General features: G+C 46.3%; 1 protein-coding gene across 1 annotated transcript in view; it reads left to right on the forward strand.

Moving 5' to 3' along the window:
• LOXHD1 (lipoxygenase homology PLAT domains 1) overlaps positions 1–18,688 on the forward strand; it is a 320,016-nt gene that overhangs the window by 41,663 nt on the left and 259,665 nt on the right. Inside the window, exon 5 of the mRNA XM_060236607.1 lies at positions 427–611. Within this exon, the coding sequence (XP_060092590.1) occupies positions 427–611 (185 nt within the window). The remainder of the gene's footprint in view (positions 1–426; positions 612–18,688) is intronic.

Consider the following 18,688-nt stretch of genomic DNA (forward strand, 5'->3'; position numbering starts at 1 on the left):
CTGTGTCACACAGTGGCCAAAAAACCCAAGTTCCATCAGGAGGTCCACCAATGGGGCCAGGACACCAGAAGCCCTCCCACAGTGCCCCCTCTTCCCCAAACACCAAGAATACAGAACATTACTTGCCACAGACAGAGAGTTCCGATGAGAGAGTTCTTTTTTGTAAGCTCTTGGAGGATTGGCTACATCAGGGAGGTGGAATTCTTACAGGGGCTCCTTTGCATATGAGGCCACACCTCCCTGATGTAGCCAATCCTCCAAGAACCTCCAGGGCTGTTCTTACAGGGCCTACTGTAAGCTCCAGGGGGATTGGCTACATCAGGGGTGTGTGGCCCAATATGCAAAGGAGTTCCTGCTACAAAAAAAAACCCCTGTGTGTAAGACCCCAGACTTCAATCTGATTTCCCTTTCCGACTTGTCTTTCAGAATTGAGCATGACAACACGAGCATGAATCCCAGCTGGTTCCTGGATCGCGTGATCGTCACCGACATGAACAGGCCGCACCTCCGTTTCTATTTCCCGTGCAACAATTGGCTCAGCAAGGACGACGGCGACGGTCTGAACGTGAGAGATCTGCTCGGCACCCTTAATCCAATGGACGTTCCTAAAGGTATTGTTCTGGATGACTCTCTTGCCAGGAAAGATCCGGATATAGAGGTGCTCCCGGAAAGCTTTCCTATATCTGTTGGTTTTAATCTCCTGGCAAGAAGTACACCCAACAACGCTTTTTGGTTCGTTGTGGGTCAAGAATGCCGTTCGAAGAAACCGTTCTCCTCAGCTGCTGTGAGAAACTCTTTTTTTTAAAAAAAACCTGTAACTTGTAGTTTGGCTTTCAGAAATTGTACATAGCTGAGGGGGTTGAGAATTCTCTGTCAGAATTCTGTCCTCTTTCTTAGAAAAGCATAGATAGCTTCAAGAGGGGATTGGATAAGCATATGGAGCAGAGGTCCATCAGTGGCTATTAGCCACAGAGTATTGATGGAACTCTCTATCTGGGGCAAGTGATGCTCTGTATTCTTGGTGCTTGGGAGGGGCAACAGTGTGAGGACTTCTAGTGTCCTGGCCCCACTGATGGGCCTCCTGATGGTGCCTGGTTTTTTGGCCACTGTATGACAGAGTGTGGGACTGGATGGGACACTGGTCTGATCCAACATGGCTTATCTTATATTCTAAGAGTAGATATCATGAGTAGCTATTAGCCACAAGGTGTAGATGGAACTCTCTGTCTGGGGCAAGTGATGCTCTGTCTTCTTGGTGCTTTGAGGGACAACAGTGGGAGGGCTTCTAGTGTCCTGGCCCTCCTGATGGCACCTGAGCTTTTTGGCCACTGTGTGACACAGAGGGCGTTTTCGCACAGGGCTTACCCCGGAGCGACGTCCCTCTTCACCACGCAGCGTCTGCGCGGATTTCGCACCAACTGCTCCGCAGAACCTGGAAGAGCCGCGTACTGCCGCGGCTTTTGCGTCGCAAATGTAAACCGCCAAAAACCAACTTTACATTTGCGACGCAAAAGCCGCGGCTCTTCGCAGCTCTTCCGGGTTCTGCGGAGCAGTTGGTGCGAAATCCGCGCAGACGCTGCGCGGTGACGAGGGACGTCGCTCCGGGGTAAGCCCTGTGTGAAAACGCCCAGAGTGTTGGACTCGATGGGCCACTGGCTGATCCAACATGGCTTCTCTTATATTCTAAGAGTAGACACCATGAGTGGCTATTAGCCACAAGGTATAGATGGAACTCTCTGTCTGGGGCAAGTGATGCTCTGTCTTCTTGGTGCTTGGGAGGGGGCAACAGTGGGAGGGCTTCTAGTGTCCCGGCCCCACTGATGGACCTCCTGATGGCGCCTGGGTTTTTTGGCTACTGTGTGACACAGAGTAATGGACTGGATGGGCCACTGGTCTGATCCAACATGGCTTCTCTTATGTTCTATTGCAACTGCCATAGGTTCCCTGGTGAAAGAGGGTGATTATGATTAGGATAGGCCCTAGACCAGGGGTGGCCAAACTTGCTTAATGGAAGAACCAAATAGTAGAATAAACATCAGATGTTTGAGAGAAGGAACGAAGGAAAATAGATGAGGAGAGGGAGGGGGAAAGAAACCAACTCTGAATGCATTCTCCAAACAACCAGCTTGAAGAAGTGATTTAAAGAGACAAATGCCTTCTTCAAGTTGGCTGACAGGGCAGTGGGGGCTTCAAGAGCCACACCATATGTGTGAAAGAGCCACATGTGGCTCCCGAGTCTAGGGCCTAGACCAGTGTTTCCCAAAGTGGGTGATATTGCCCCCTGGAACAATCCAAGGGGGCGGTGGTAGCCTTGGGTGCAATTTTGGGGGCTGTGAATAAAAATAAGGGGGCAGTGGAAGCATAAAGGAAGAAGAGTGGGAGGTGTCAAAACATCACATTTCTGGGAGGGGTGCAGAATTTCTAATTTAGAGAAAAATTCCAATTAACAAATATAGAGAGTTCCTTTTTCTCTGCAACTTAGTGTGAATTCACCCAATTAGACTAGTAATGAGGACCAAAACTCCTTTCAATTAAAATATAAGAAGGATGCAGTTTATTTACAAGACAGAATAAAAAAAATAGAGGTGTACAGACAAACAAGAAACACAAAAACAAAAAACCTACTAGTCTATCCTAGCCAATACTTGCTACAGTTAGCAGCTTCTCAAGGTTGCTTGCAGTTTCTCTCTCAGCAATACAGTTCGTCAGGACGGTGGAAGCACTGAGGCAATTGCACAAACTTCTCTGAAGAATTCCAACCTGTAGCTTTCTCCTCACAAGGTTTTCCGCAGAGCGTCAAGCTTCTTACAGTCCTCTGGCTACCAGCAGTGTTCCCTCTAAGCTGTTAGCATAAGCTAGCTCACTGATTTTTAGCCTCCAGCTCACACATTTTTGTCTTTGCTCAGGAAGGAGGACCCCAGAGCACACTCGTTGATGCAGCAGCTCACAACTTTAATGCCAGTAGCTCACAAAGTAGAATTTTTGCTCAGCTTAGAGAGAACATTGGCTACCAGGTGGTTGCTTCTGTTGATTTCAGCCAACTGCAATGCCCCGGACACAGAGTGTCTTCCGTAGGACCAGCGCGTGGGTGTAGGTGGGGTAGGCGACCACCTAGGGTGCCACCATGCCAGGGGGTAACACTAGACCCCCTCTTACTCCCGCTTCCCATGTGGCACGATTGCGCCAGCCAGCAGGCAAGCCGAGAGCCCTGGAAGGCGCTGTTGCGTCACTGCTTTTCTTTGCAGGGCAAACATTGCCTGCACTTGTCTGAGGCTTCCAAGGAAGCCGCCTTTTACGGCTACCTGCTGCTTTGGGGTTGAAAGAGGCTTGGTGGTGGCACCTTCCCATTGCGCTAGTTGGAGCTGGAGATTTCCAGGAGGGAGCTGAGTATTTTTATTTTTCTGAAAAGGGGGCGTTAGGCCAAATAAGTTTGGGAACCTCTGGCCTAGACTACCTGGCACCCTTAGGCAAGTCTAACGTCTGGTGACCCCCCACCTCCACATAAGAACATAAGAGAAGCCCTGTTGGATCAGGCCAATGGCCCATCCAGTCCAACGCTCTGTGTCACACAGTGGCCAAATTTTTTTTTATATATACACACACACACACACACACACACACTGTGGCTAATAGCCACTGATGGACCTCTGCTCCATATTTTTATCTAAACCCCTCTTGAAGGTGGCCATGCTTGTGGCCGCCGCCACCTCCTGTGGCAGTGAATTCCACATGTTAATCACCCTTTGGGTGAAGAAGTACTTCCTTCTATCCGTTTTAACCTGTCTGCTCAGCAATTTCATTGAATTCCCACACTGATAACCAATTTCTCAAAAACAGATGAACTGTGCGGAAAACGAAAAGCACAAGACTTGAAATTGCTCCCGGACCTGGAGACCCCAAGTCACTGAGTCACATGGAGAGGGGGCTCCCGATTTAGCCCCCCTGGAAGTCCGGCGCCCTAGGCGACCACCTAGTTTGCCTAGCGGCAGGGCCAGCCCTGAATATTTGGTTAATACCGCAGAGTTTTGCCCTGTCATAGAAGCGTGATACTGAGTGCAGTGAATAAATTTCCCAGCAAGTATATTGCAAAAAAGGTCAACTTAAATTTATTCGAGTCGATCCAATTCACCTTCAGGTTGCAACAGTCAAAAGAGAGAAAGAGAAGCCTAGTCTCAAGAGTATTTTCCCTACTTATCCAGCATCGCGTGTGTGGGAATATGAAGGCATTGTCTACAGCGCTCCCTCTAAGCTCTGGAGTCTTGTGAGCCAAAATTCTGCTTTGTGAACTACCGGCATTAAAGCTGTGAGCAAGCCATTTGGCTCCTGCTAGTTTGCTCTGGGCCGTCCTTTTTGAGGCAAGACAAAAATGTGTGAGCCTGAGGCTAAAGAACGGTGAGCTAGCTCACACTCACTCAGCTTAAAGGGAACACTGGTTGTTTCTAAAGGAGAGACCTGCAGAGACGTCTGACTGATTTCCCACTCACCTTACGCCTCTCTCACGTTCCTCTTCTCAGCGGGGCTTCCGTCCGATTTCACACTATCTGCCCCGGGGCTGCAAGTCACGTCGGCATTTTTGAGCAGCAAACAGAACCTGGTTTTTGAGGTTTCTGTTTGCTGCGTGAAAACGCCGACGTTACTTGCAGCCCCAGGGCAGATAGTGTGAAATCAGAAGGAAGTCCCGCTGAGAAGAGGAACGTGAGAGCGGCATAAGGTGAGTGGGAAATCGGTGATCTGTCACTGTGGAAGGCCATGTGAGAGGGTGTGGGGACAAAGCGAGAGAGGAGGCATCAGAGGATTTTATTGAATTTAAGAAAGAAACTGCCCTAACTCATTGGTCTGTCCATTTGGCTCAGAGCTGAGCAAACTGAGGCCGTTTCTACAGTAATCATTTGATCCTTTCTTTGTGCGCATTTCAAACCTACCTTCTACTTTACATACTGCCTTCAGTTCTGTCTTGCCTCAGTTTCTTCCAGCTTCTACATTTGTTTTGTGTGAATGAGTACCAACAGCACTTTCACCCTGCAGTTGCCCTGTGGTTCTCAAAACTTGTTTTGGCCTAGAGCTTTCTCTAGATCCAGATCTAAGTCTTAATTTTAGAACTCTTCCTTTGGGTTTCCAAACTAAAACGCCATAGTTTGCATTTAAGAGAGCCAGTTTGGTGTAGTGGTTAAGTGTGCGGACTCTAATCTGGGAGAACCGGGTTTGATTCCCCACTCCTCCACTTGCAGCTGCTGGAATGGCCTTGGGTCAGCCGTAGCTTTCACAGGAGTTGTCCTTGAAAGGGCAGCTGCTGTAAGAGCTCTCTCAGCTCCACCTACCTCACAGGGTGTCTGTTGTGTGTGTGGAAGGTAAAGGAGATTGTAAGCCACCCTGAATCTGAGATTCAAGGTATAGGGTGGGATATAAATCCAATATCTTCTTCTTCCTAAACGAAAGATTGTTGTGTTGATTTACATCTCAGTGTGTGTTCCATGGCGATCTAGCTTCTAATTTTAATTTGTTTGGAGATCACAGTTCAGTCGTGACATGGCCCTGTCTTTAACACGATGAAAGAATCTGCAAAGAGCTTCGATGACTGAAAACAATTTGTCACTTTCAAACTAAGGCAAAGTTAGCTTTGTTAAACATGTTGGGCTTAAGGGGACTATTGAAGAGGCACCGCTGTCTAGCGCACAACCTATAGAACCACAAAATGCTAGTTTTTAAAGAAAAATATAGCTCAGAAGCGCATTAAACAATGCAAATACAGAAGCAAAAATCTGCAGATGACACTGTTGCATTTGGAAAGCTGCAAAGCAAATTTTTAAATGCAGAATCAGTTTAGGTCAGGGGTGGCCCATGCTGGCTGGGGCTGATGGGAGTTGTAGGCAAAAAACGTCTGGAGAGCTACCGTCGGCCACCCCTGATTTAGGTGATGCAGATCAGTAGCTGGCGGATTGAGCGCTTGCAAAATCTGGATCAAACCTCAAAGCAGAAGGGGCCTGAGATTGTGTAAATCAGGGGTGGCCAATCTTGCTTAACATAAGAGCCATATAGAATAAATGACAGATGTTTGAGAGTTGTAAACATGAACCTCAGATGTTTGAGAGCCTTAAGACAGGAAGGGAGGAAGGAAGGAAGGAAGGAAGGAAGGAAGGAAGGAAGGAAGGAAGGAAGGAAGGAAGGAAGGAAGGAAGGAAGGAAGGAAGGAAGGAAGGAAGGAATAGATGGAGGAGGAAAAAGGGAGGGAGAGGTGGAAAGAAATCAACTTTAAATGCATTATCCAAGCCACCAAATGGCTTGACTTGGAGAAGTGTTTCAAAGAGAGAAATGACTTCTCCAAGCTGAGAGCCACACAATACGTGTGAAAGAGCCACACTTCACTCCAGTTCGGCCACTCCTGGTGTAAGTTGAGATGCCAGAGAGTTGGAGGTCCCTTCCAATTCTATGATTCTATAATTCTAACGCGGAGAGCCAGCAGATGAAGCAAACGCTCTGCCGCCAAGCTACAGCCCCTTCCCATGATTCCACGGGGCAGATGGGTCATTAGTTTAATGGTGTTGACTTGAATCCCATGCCGCTTGCCAGCCGCCTGCGAGTACCCCCCAGCTGACTCCAGCACAGTCGTCCCGAGGAGCTTATAGGTAACATGAGCAAAGTTGTGACCCTGGTGTCAAGATTGTGAAAAAGGAGCCTGAAATGCACGGGTGAGCTGTTCACCTCTGGGGGGCTGAAAGGTCGATACGAGGAAACTGAACTTCGCTTCCCCTCTCCCAGATGAGACGCATTTCTAACAGGTGGATTCAAGTCAGATGTAAAGGCTAAAAGCCATGATAGGCAGGGCTTTTTTTTGTAGCTGGAACTCCTTATTAGACATATTAGGCCACACACAATGTTCCCTCTAAGACAAGGGTTTCCAAACACCGGGTCGTGGACCGGTACCGGGCCGTGGCCTGCTAGCAACCGGGCCATGGAGCAAGGCAGAGCAGCCCTGACTCCCCTTTTGCCTAGGACCCAGGTAGACAAATGAGGCAGTGAGGCTGCCTCCCCTTGCAGGCTGGTGGAAGGGGCAGCACTTCTGCGACCTTAGCCTACCCCTCATTTATAGGTGATCGGTGGGGGTCTTTAAATGGGAAGTGGAGGCAGATTGGCCTTCTGCTGCCTGGCCACCTAGTGGGGGGTGACAGAAACAGCCCCAATCTCCCTCCCCTTTAAAGACCCCCATGGGGGCAGGGATGGGCAGGGGGGCAGTGCTGCCCCCCACCCACCAGTCTGTGGAAAAATTGTCTTCCATGAAACCGGTCCCTGGTACCAAAAAGATTAGGGGCCACTGTTCTAAGCTGCAGAGTCTTGTAAACAAAAATTTTACTTTGTGAGCTATTGGTATTAAAGTTGTGAGCTACTGGCATTAAAGTTGTGAGCTACTGTATAAATTATTGCGCTCTGGGGTCATCCTTCCTGAGCTGAGACAAAAAATGTGTGAGCTGGAAGCTAAAAATCTATGAACTAGCTCACGCTAACTCTTAAGAACATAAGAGAAGCCATGTTGGATCAGGCCAACGGCCCATCCAGTCCAACACTCTGTGTCACATAAGAACATAAGAGAAGCCATGTTGGATCAGGCCAATAGCCCATCCAGTCCAACACTCTGTGTCACATAAGAGAAGCCCTGTTGGATCAGGCCAATGCCCCATCCAGTCCAACACTCTGTGTCACATAAGAACATAAGAGAAGCCATGTTAGATCAGGCCAATGGCCCATCCAGTCCAACATTCTGTGTCACACAGCGGCCAAATATATATATATATACACACACACACATACACACTGTGGCTAATAGCCACTGATGGACCTCTGCTCCATATTTTTATCTAACTCCCTCTTGAAGCTGGCTATGCTTGTAGCCACCACCACCTCCTGTGACAGTGAATTCCACATGTTAATCACCCTTTGGGTGAAGAAGTACTTCCTTTTATCCGTTTTAAACTGACTGCTCAGCAATTTCATTGAATGCCCACGAGTTCTTGTACTATGAGAAAGGGAGAAAAGTACTTCTTTCTCCACTTTCTCCATCCCATGCATTATCTTGTAGACCTCTACCATGTCACCCCTCAGTTGTTGTTTCTCCAAGCTAAAGAGCCCCAAGCGTTTTAACATTTCTTCATAGGAAAAGTGTTCCAACCCTTTAATCATTCTAGTTGCCCTTTTCTGGACTTTTTCCAATGCTATAATATCCTTTTTGAGGTGGGGTAACCAGAATTGCACACAGTACTCCAAATGAGACCGCACCATCGATTTATACAGGGGCATTATGATACTGGCTGATTTGTTTTCAATTCCCTTCCTAATAATTCCCAGCATGGCGTTGGCCTTTTTTATTGCAAACGCACACTGCCTTGACATTTTCAGTGAATTATCTACCACGACCCCAAGATCTCTCTCTTGGTCATAAGAACATAAGAGAAGCCCTGTTGGATCAGGCCAATGGCCCATCCAGTCCAACACTCTGTGTCACATAAGAGAAGCCCTGTTGGATCAGGCCAATGCCCCATCCAGTCCAACACTCTGTGTCACATAAGAGAAGCCCTGTTGGATCAGGCCAGTGGCCCATCCAGTCCAACACTCTGTGTCACATAAGAACATAAGAGAAGCCATGTTGGATCAGGCCAATGGCCCATCCAGTCCAACACTCTGTGTCACATAAGAGAAGCCCTGTCGGATCAGGCCAGTGGCCCATCCAGTCCAACACTCTGTGTCACATAAGAACATAAGAGAAGCCATGTTGGATCAGGCCAATGGCCCATCCAGTCCAACACTCTGTGTCACGTAAGAGAAGCCCTGTCGGATCAGGCCAATGGCCCATCCAGTCCAACACTCTGTGTCACACAGTGGCCAATAATTTATATATATATAGGGAACACTGGACACCACCCCCTGATGTAGCCAATCCTCCTGGAGCTTACAGTAACCCTGTAAGAAGAGCCCTGTAAGCTCTTGAAGGATTGGCTACATAAGAGGGGTGTGGCTTAATATGTAAAGGAGTCCCTGCTACAACCCCCCCCCCCCGATGATTGCCAGGTGTTACGTTAGGCAGAAGAAAAACCTCTAGCCAATAAGCACGAGGCATGCTAAAATGAAAACAGTTTTCGACTGTTTCTGCTATTAGCCTTACGCCAAGAGCCGTTCCCAAGTTCCCTTCCAAACACTGTTTGTTTCTCCAGGAGAGGATGTCGCATTTGACGGTGTTGAGGCCGGAGCGGTTTTTTGTTCCCCGGTCGATTGCACAGACAGCCATATGCCTCGTAGCTATTCTGACGGTTACGCCAGGGTGGATTCTTATTTACCTAAGTGCTGCTGTGTCGGGTTGGTTTTAACTTGCATCGTGGGTATTAATTACAAGGAAAGGGATATTGTTCTGCCTCGTGCGGTTCCCTTTCCCCTAATGAATTCTTAACTTTGGGTGACTTAACTTTGAATAGAGGTGGATGATAGGGTTGCCAAGTCCAATTCAAGAATTATCTGGGAACTTCGGGGGTGGAGCCAGGAGACTTTGGGGGTGGAGCCAGGAGACACTGGTGGCGGAACTAGGAGCAAGGGTGTGACAAGCATCATTGAACTCCAAAGGGAGTTCTGGCCATCACATTTAAGGATCGCACACCTTTTTAAATGCTTTCCTTCCATAGGAAATAATGAATAGGGGTGCCTTTTTTGGGGGAGGTCATAGAATTGGACCCCCTGGTCCAATCTTTTTGAAACTTGGGGTTTTTTGGGGGGAGAGGCACTGGATGCTATGCTGCAAATATGGTGCCTCTACCTCAAAAAACAGGCCCCCCAGAGCCCCAGATACCCGTGGATCAATTCTCCATTATTTCCTATGGGAATAAGTCTCCATAGGGAATAATGGAATGCCCAGCAGACATTTCCCTCCCGCCTCCCACTTTCTGATGACCCTAAAGCGGGGGAAGGGCCTCCAAACCGGGGGATCCCCTGCCCCCACCTGGGGATTGGCAACCCTAGCAGATGACAAAAACCCTTCTCTCAAGAGCCTGTTCAGCTCATGGGGGTGGGGTAGGGGATTCTGCACTGAGTTCAGTGGACATTTGGATCAGGGCCACAACAGAAGCAGTCAAGCCTGTTCCATTCACTGCTATAGGACAGCGGTGCCGGCGACCAGTTTAGATGACAGTGTCAAGGGTTTCTGGAGGATAATTCCGGTAGTCATGATCGCTGAGCGTGAACCTGTGTTTTTCCTAGGTCAGGGGTGGCCAAACTGTGGCTCAGGAGCCACATGTGGCTCTTTCACACATATTCTGTGGCTCTCAAAGCCGTCACTGCCCCGTCGGCTGGCTTGGAGAAGGCAATTCTCTTTTTAAATCACTTTTCCAAACCAAGCCAGCCAGCAGCTTGAATAGTGCGTTTAAAGTTAAAGTTACTTTCTTTTTTTTTTTTTGGTTAAAACAATTTTATTTGGTAACATATGGTAACAAATTATATTTCTTGCATCATTCATAACTTCTTTTATCTATCCCATATATTACTTTCTACCCACCCCTCCCCCGTTACTGGACCCCCGCCGGTGTTATTTACTAATGTTTAAAGGTACCCTTAACTAATATAAACAAAAATTAATATTCTTCTTTTTTCTAAGACTTTATCATTATCAAAAATTGTCCAATGTCCTTTTATTTTCCACTCTTTTTCTAAAAAGTTAAAGTTGCTTTCTTTCCCCCTCCCTCCCCCTCCATCTATTTTCCTTTCATCCTTGAGGCCCTCAAACATCTGACGTTTATTCTGTGTGGCTCTTACATTAAGCAAGTTTGGCCACTCCTGTCCTAGTTCGTCTGGCTGGCCTTAGCTGAACACCTGAACACACACGCCACTTCCTTAGAGGGAGCGAAACTAGAGCTTTTCGGGGGGGGGGGAGCAGGAACCCCTTTGCATATTAGGCCACCCCAAGGGTGGAATTCTAGCAGGAGCTCCTTTGCATATTAGGCCGCACACCCTGATGTAGCCAATCCTCCAAGAGGTTACAAAAAAGAGCCTTGTAAGGAGGATTGGCTACATTAGGGGTGTGGTCTAATATGCAAAGGAGCTCCTGCTAGAATTCCACCCCTGGGCCATATACCCCTGATGCAGCCAATCCTCCTGGAGCTTACAGTAGGCTGTGTACTAAGAGCCCTTTATACTCTTGGAGGATTGGCTACATCAGGGGTGTGTGGCCTAAAAGGCAAAGGAGGTCCTGCTAGAATTCCTTACAGGGCTCTTCTCACAGGGCCTGCTGTAAGCTCCAGGAGGATTGGCTACATCAGGGGTGTGTGGCCTAATAGGCAAAGGAGGTCCTGCTAGAATTCCTTACAGGGCTCTTCTCACAGGGCCTGCTGTAAGCTCCAGGAGGACTGGCTATATCAGGGGTGTGTGGCCTAATAGGCAAAGGAGGTCCTGCTAGAATTCCTGACAGGGCTCTTCTCACAGGGCCTGCTGTAAGCTCCAGGAGGATTGGCTACATCAGGGGTGTGTGGCCTAATAGGCAAAGGAGGTCCTGCTAGAATTCCTTACAGGGCTCTTCTCACAGGGCCTGCTGTAAGCTCCAGGAGGACTGGCTACATCAGGGGTGTGTGGCCTAATAGGCAAAGGAGGTCCTGCTAGAATTCCTTACAGGGCTCTTCTCAAAGGGCCTGCTGGAAGCTCCAGGAGGACTGGCTACATCAGGAGGGTGTGGCCTAATAGGCAAAGGAGGTCCTGCTAGAATTCCTTACAGGGCTCTTCTCACAGGGTCTACTGTAAGCTCCAGGAGGATTGGCTACATCAGGGGTGTGTGGCCTAATAGGCAAAGGAGGTCCTGCTAGAATTCCTTACAGGGCTCTTCTCACAGGGCCTGCTGTAAGCTCCAGGAGGACTGGCTACATCAGGGGTGTGTGGCCTAATAGGCAAAGGAGGTCCTGCTAGAATTCCTTACAGGGCTCTTCTCACAGGGCCTGCTGTAAGCTCCAGGAGGACTGGCTACATCAGGGGTGTGTGGCCTAATAGGCAAAGGAGGTCCTGCTAGAATTCCTTACAGGGCTCTTCTCACAGGGCCTGCTGTAAGCTCCAGGAGGACTGGCTACATCAGGGGTGTATGGCCTCATAGGCAAAGGAGGTCCTGCTAGAATTCCTTACAGGGCTCTTCTCACAGGGTCTACTGTAAGCTCCAGGAGGATTGGCTACATCAGGGGTGTGTGGCCTAATAGGCAAAGGAGGTCCTGCTAGAATTCCTTACAGGGCTCTTCTCACAGGGCCTGCTGTAAGCTCCAGGAGGACTGGCTACATCAGGGGGTGTGGCCTAATAGGCAAAGGAGGTCCTGCTAGAATTCCTTACAGGGCTCTTCTCAAAGGGCCTGCTGGAAGCTCCAGGAGTACTGGCTACATCAGGAGGGTGTGGCCTAATAGGCAAAGGAGGTCCTGCTAGAATTCCTTACAGGGCTCTTCTCAAAGGGCCTGCTGGAAGCTCCAGGAGGACTGGCTACATCAGGGGTGTGTGGTCTAATAGGCAAAGGAGGTCCTGCTAGAATTCCACCCCTGCTTACAGGGCTCTTCTTACAGGGTCTACTGTAAGCTCCAGGAGGACTGGCTACATCAGGGGTGTGTGGCCTAATAGGCAAAGGAGGTCCTGCTAGAATTCCTTACAGGGCTCACAGGGCCTGCTGTAAGCTCCAGGAGGACTGGCTACATCAGGGGGGTGTGGCCTAATAGGCAAAGGAGGTCCTGCTAGAATTCCTTACAGGGCTCTTCTCACAGGGCCTACTGTAAGCTCCAGGAGGATTGGCTACATCAGGGGGTGTGGCCTAATAGGCAAAGGAGGTCCTGCTAGAATTCCTTACAGGGCTCTTCTCACAGGGCCTGCTGTAAGCTCCAGGAGGACTGGCTACATCAGGGGTGTGTGGCCTAATAGGCAAAGGAGGTCTTGCTAGAATTCCTTACAGGGCTCTTCTCAAAGGGCCTGCTGGAAGCTCCAGGAGGACTGGCTACATCAGGAGGGTGTGGCCTAATAGGCAAAGGAGGTCCTGCTAGAATTCCTTACAGGGCTCTTCTCACAGGGTCTACTGTAAGCTCCAGGAGGATTGGCTACATCAGGGGTGTGTGGCCTAATAGGCAAAGGAGGTCCTGCTAGAATTCCTTACAGGGCTCTTCTCACAGGGCCTGCTGTAAGCTCCAGGAGGACTGGCTACATCAGGGGTGTGTGGCCTAATAGGCAAAGGAGGTCCTGCTAGAATTCCTTACAGGGCTCTTCTCACAGGGCCTGCTGTAAGCTCCAGGAGGACTGGCTACATCAGGGGTGTGTGGCCTAATAGGCAAAGGAGGTCCTGCTAGAATTCCTTACAGGGCTCTTCTCACAGGGCCTGCTGTAAGCTCCAGGAGGACTGGCTACATCAGGGGTGTATGGCCTCATAGGCAAAGGAGGTCCTGCTAGAATTCCTTACAGGGCTCTTCTCACAGGGTCTACTGTAAGCTCCAGGAGGATTGGCTACATCAGGGGTGTGTGGCCTAATAGGCAAAGGAGGTCCTGCTAGAATTCCTTACAGGGCTCTTCTCACAGGGCCTGCTGTAAGCTCCAGGAGGACTGGCTACATCAGGGGGTGTGGCCTAATAGGCAAAGGAGGTCCTGCTAGAATTCCTTACAGGGCTCTTCTCACAGGGCCTGCTGTAAGCTCCAGGAGGACTGGCTACATCAGGGGGTGTGGCCTAATAGGCAAAGGAGGTCCTGCTAGAATTCCTTACAGGGCTCTTCTCAAAGGGCCTGCTGGAAGCTCCAGGAGTACTGGCTACATCAGGAGGGTGTGGCCTAATAGGCAAAGGAGGTCCTGCTAGAATTCCTTACAGGGCTCTTCTCAAAGGGCCTGCTGGAAGCTCCAGGAGGACTGGCTACATCAGGGGTGTGTGGTCTAATAGGCAAAGGAGGTCCTGCTAGAATTCCACCCCTGCTTACAGGGCTCTTCTTACAGGGTCTACTGTAAGCTCCAGGAGGACTGGCTACATCAGGGGTGTGTGGCCTAATAGGCAAAGGAGGTCCTGCTAGAATTCCTTACAGGGCTCTTCTCACAGGGCCTGCTGTAAGCTCCAGGAGGACTGGCTACATCAGGGGTGTGTGGCCTAATAGGCAAAGGAGGTCCTGCTAGAATTCCTTACAGGGCTCTTCTCACAGGGCCTGCTGTAAGCTCCAGGAGGACTGGCTACATCAGGGGTGTGTGGCCTAATAGGCAAAGGAGGTCCTGCTACAAAAAAAAACCTCTCAGTGAAACCACTGGTCTCTCAATGTCAGTGTTGTCTACTTTGACTGGTATCTGGGACTTCCTGTTTGGCTGGAAGACAGTCTGCAGCTCCCTAACAGAGGGGGATTTTATTGTCACTGTTCAGGGTATTAAAGACCCCTGATAAGGTCTATGCTCATTAACCCTAGGCAAGGGTTAACCCAAGACGACTTATCTTCCTTTAATGCTGTTGATATCGAACTGGAGCAGTCAGGGAGCTGACCCCTTCATTTCTTGATGTCCGGCAATGGAATGTCAACCATCGTCTGCAGTGACTCTAAAGTGACTTCGGTCACTTAAGGCTGTCGGAATCCAAGCACGCTAGAAGGACTGATTTTAATTGCAAGAAAATAGCAGCCGGGGGAGTTGAGAACATCTAAAAGGTAGACTCATCATTCTTATCTTCACTCTGAGAGACTTTGAATATAGTTTAAACACTGAGTGGATTAATAACAGACGAAGGCAAAGCATAATTGAATGAAAAAAAACTTTTACCTTGTTAAGCTGAGCTCTGTGGCTTTGGATGTGAACAACAGCAAAAAAAAAAAAAACCTTTCAAGATAAGAGTGAAAGTTGGCAATGGGAGGCTGGTGACGCAGAAGAAAGAAAAGAGAGTTGCCGTGTATATATGCCCATAAACTGCAGAACCTAGAATGAACTGAGCTGAGTGGGGGCACAGCAGGAAAAGAATTCAGCTTGGGAAAACTGAACGCCGTAAAAACAATTGCCTTCAAAGATATTTTGGAGAAAGGACATATTGTTGTGAATTTTTGTGGTTGCGGTTTCTTCATGCAGCTCAAAAAACTGCGAGACTAGACACGAGATCAGTCTAAGCTGTGACAGGAAGTGAAACTAAAAGGGGCTGGACAATAAATCAGAGCCTATAAGGACAACAAGAGCTGTGACATCCGACCTTTGAACTAGGAAGGAATTGAGTCCAAGACTCAGATCAAGAAAGACGAAGAGAGACCTCTCTAGGCTGGAACTGTACCATAGAGAAATAACGATTGCCATTTTAAAAGGGAGAAAAACTGTCAAAATTGTTAAAATTCAATATCTTTGCTCAGGAAGAAGGGAGAAAAACGAAACTAGTCTCATCTGAAAGAACTGGCTCTAAGCTATTGGATTGGATGCTAAATTTTATGTGGGGATTTTTTTAAGGTTTGGTGATTTTTTATATGTCAGTAGAAAGAACAACACGTGCAAGAGCCCAATCATTTGACAAGATGCAGGCTCAATTTGACGCTCTGGAGGCAAAAATGTTAAAAGCTATGGACAAATTGCATTTGGCAATAAAAAAAGATATTAAAAAAGAAGTTGGAGACCTTAAGAAGGAGATAGAGAATTTTAAGGAAGAGACTCAAAATAAAGTGAAAGAGGTAGAGATGAAAGTGGATACACAGGCCTCTGCCTTGCTAAAAATTCAAGAAAAGGTCATAATACACGACTGTAAGTTGCTGGAGTCACAAGTGCGTCTAAGAGGGGTACCTGAAAAAGAAGACACAGACTTAAAAGGCTATATGGTGGATATCATCACTGAGTGCATAGAAGAAGACCCTGACAGATTTAAGAGTATGTTGGAGGGTGCCTACAGAGTCAACTCAGTTTATGCGAAAAATAAAGGTCTGCCAAGAGACATCGTCATAAGATTAAGATCAAAAGAAGTGGCAGAGAAAATTTTGAGGAAAGGGTACCAAAAAGCCTGGGCAATAGAAGGGAGCAGAGTTAAAATAATGAAAGAGCTACCAAGAGAAGTGATCAGCGATAGGAAAAAGTACAAGAAGCTAACCGATCAGTTGCGTGCAGAGGGCACAAGATATAGATGGATAATACCAGAGGGTCTTGGATTTGAACAAAATGGCAAAAGGATTACAATAAGAAGCGAACAAGAGATGCATAGCTTTTTTGAAGAAAATAAAGAACCAACATCATAATGGAGTACAAATTACTATCTTGGAATATAAATGGACTAAATTCACCACAGAAAAGAAGGAGAACATTTCATTGGATTAAAAAGCAAAAATGTAATATAATTTGTTTACAGGAAGTTCATATACAACGCAAGGACAGTAAATTTTTGTGGAATAGAAATTTGGGGTTGGAATTTTTTTCACTAGCAGAGCAAAAGAAAAGAGGGGTGGTTTTTTACATTAAAGAACAACTTGACCCAAAATTAATCTTTAAAGACAAAGAAGGAAGATACATTGCTGTTGAGGTGACGATAGAGGCGAAAAAAACGTTACTACTAGGACTCTATGCACCCAATGGAGCGAAAGACAAATTCTTTAAAGACATAAATAGACAAATGGACGAAGAGACTTATGACCAGGTATTGATGATGGGCGATTTTAATGGGACAATACAAAATAACCTTGACAGATCAAGTCCAAAGAAGAATGATAAAGAAGGGAAGCTGCCCAATTCTTTCTTTGAGTTGATTAAACAGGAAAATCTAGAAGACATTTGGAGAAAGTTCAACCCTGAGGTAAGAGACTATACATTTTTCTCAGCAAGGCATAATTCTTTTTCCAGAATTGACATGTTGTGGGGTTCCCAAGGCTTGGGCCTCATAACAAAAAAAATTGAGATTCTTCCAAAGGTTTGGGCGGACCATAATCCAATATGCTGGTCAACAAAATTGCAAAGAAAATCAAGAAGATGGAGAATTAATGAGGATTTACTACAAAATAAAGACACTGTATCATTCTTAGAAAAGGAGACTGCAGCATTCTTCCAAATAAATGAAACGGATGATATGGAATATCCAACAGTATGGGACACTTATAAAGCAGTAATGAGGGGTATATTAATTACATTGAATAATAAAGACAAAAGAGCAAGAGAAGAAAGGCTGTCAGCACTGCAAAATGAAATAGATAAAAAAGAAAAGGACTTAAAAAAAAGACCAGGGAAGAAAAAATTAATAAAAGAAATTACGATATTACAATCCCAAGTTAAACATTTGCTGAATAAAGAATTAGAATGGAATTTAAAAAATTTGAAACAGAAATCGTTTGAAAGTGCAAACAAACCTGGTAAATACCTGGCCTGGCAATTAAAAAAAAGGAAAGAAAATAAGACTATAAATAAAATCATGGCAAATGGGAAAACAGTAGTGGATCAAGAAGGAATTAAAAGAGAATTCTTTAAATACTATGCAAATTTATTCAAGGGTGTGAATGTAAGTAAAGAAAAAGTGGAAGAGTATCTACGAAACATTCAGGTGGCACCTTTGACGGAACATATGAAAAAGATATTAAATGACCCAATAGAGAAAATTGAAATAGAAGCAGCAATAAAAGCAATGCAAGAGGGTAAAGCTCCAGGGCCAGACGGATTCACGTCAAAATTTTACAAATCTCTCAAGGATGAATTAACACCCAAACTGTTGAAGTTGTTAAACACGATAAGAGAAGAAGGGAAAATCCCAAAGACCTGGAGGGAAGCTGTAGTCTCTCTGATTCCTAAGGAAGATAAAGATAGCACAAACGTAAAAAATTATAGACCAATCTCATTGTTGAATAATGACTATAAGATCTATACAAGAATTTTAGCAGAGCGACTGAAACAATACCTGACCAACTTTATAAACAAAGACCAAGCGGGATTTCTTCCTAAAAGACAAATAAGGGACAATGTAAGAGCTGTTATTAATGTTGTGGAATACTATGAAAAGCACCCGGAAAAAGAAGTGGCCTTATTTTTTGTTGACGCAGAGAAAGCCTTCGACAACTTAAATTGGGACTTTATGTTTGCGGTAATGGAAAAAATTAATTTAGGGGAACAATTTATAAAAATGACAAGAGCAATATATACAGATCAGCATGCAAAATTGTGTATAAATGCAGACCTTACCAAAGAATTGAAAGTGAGTAAAGGAACAAGGCAAGGATGCCCGCTATCACCATTGTTGTTTATAATGACTCTTGAAATTTTGTTACAACAAATTCAAAAAGATGAAAAAATAGAAGGTCTAAAAATTAGAAGATTCTCTTATAAATATAAAGCTTTTGCAGATGATATAGTGTTCATAATGGAGAATCCGGTTCAAGTGTCACCACTGCTGTTAGCTAAGATAAAAGAATACGGAGAACTAGCAGGATTATACATAAATAAGGAGAAATCGAAATTCCTCTGTAAAAACATGCAACCAAATAAAACAAACGAACTACAAAAGGTGACAGGTTGTGAAGTCACAACCAAAGTTAGGTACCTTGGAATAGAGATAACAACGAAGAACATTGATTTATACAAAAACAATTATGAAAAACTGTGGTGTAAGATGGACAAAGATTTGATGAAATGGAATAAACTCAACTTGTCCTTACTGGGCAGGATAGCTGCAATCAAAATGAATATTTTGCCAAGGATAATGTATTTGTTTCAAACCATCCCGATTGTAAAAGAAGCAAAACAATTCAACA

This window comes from Heteronotia binoei, chromosome 4 (assembly GCF_032191835.1).
Source record: "Heteronotia binoei isolate CCM8104 ecotype False Entrance Well chromosome 4, APGP_CSIRO_Hbin_v1, whole genome shotgun sequence".
Lineage (NCBI taxonomy): Eukaryota > Metazoa > Chordata > Lepidosauria > Squamata > Gekkonidae > Heteronotia > Heteronotia binoei.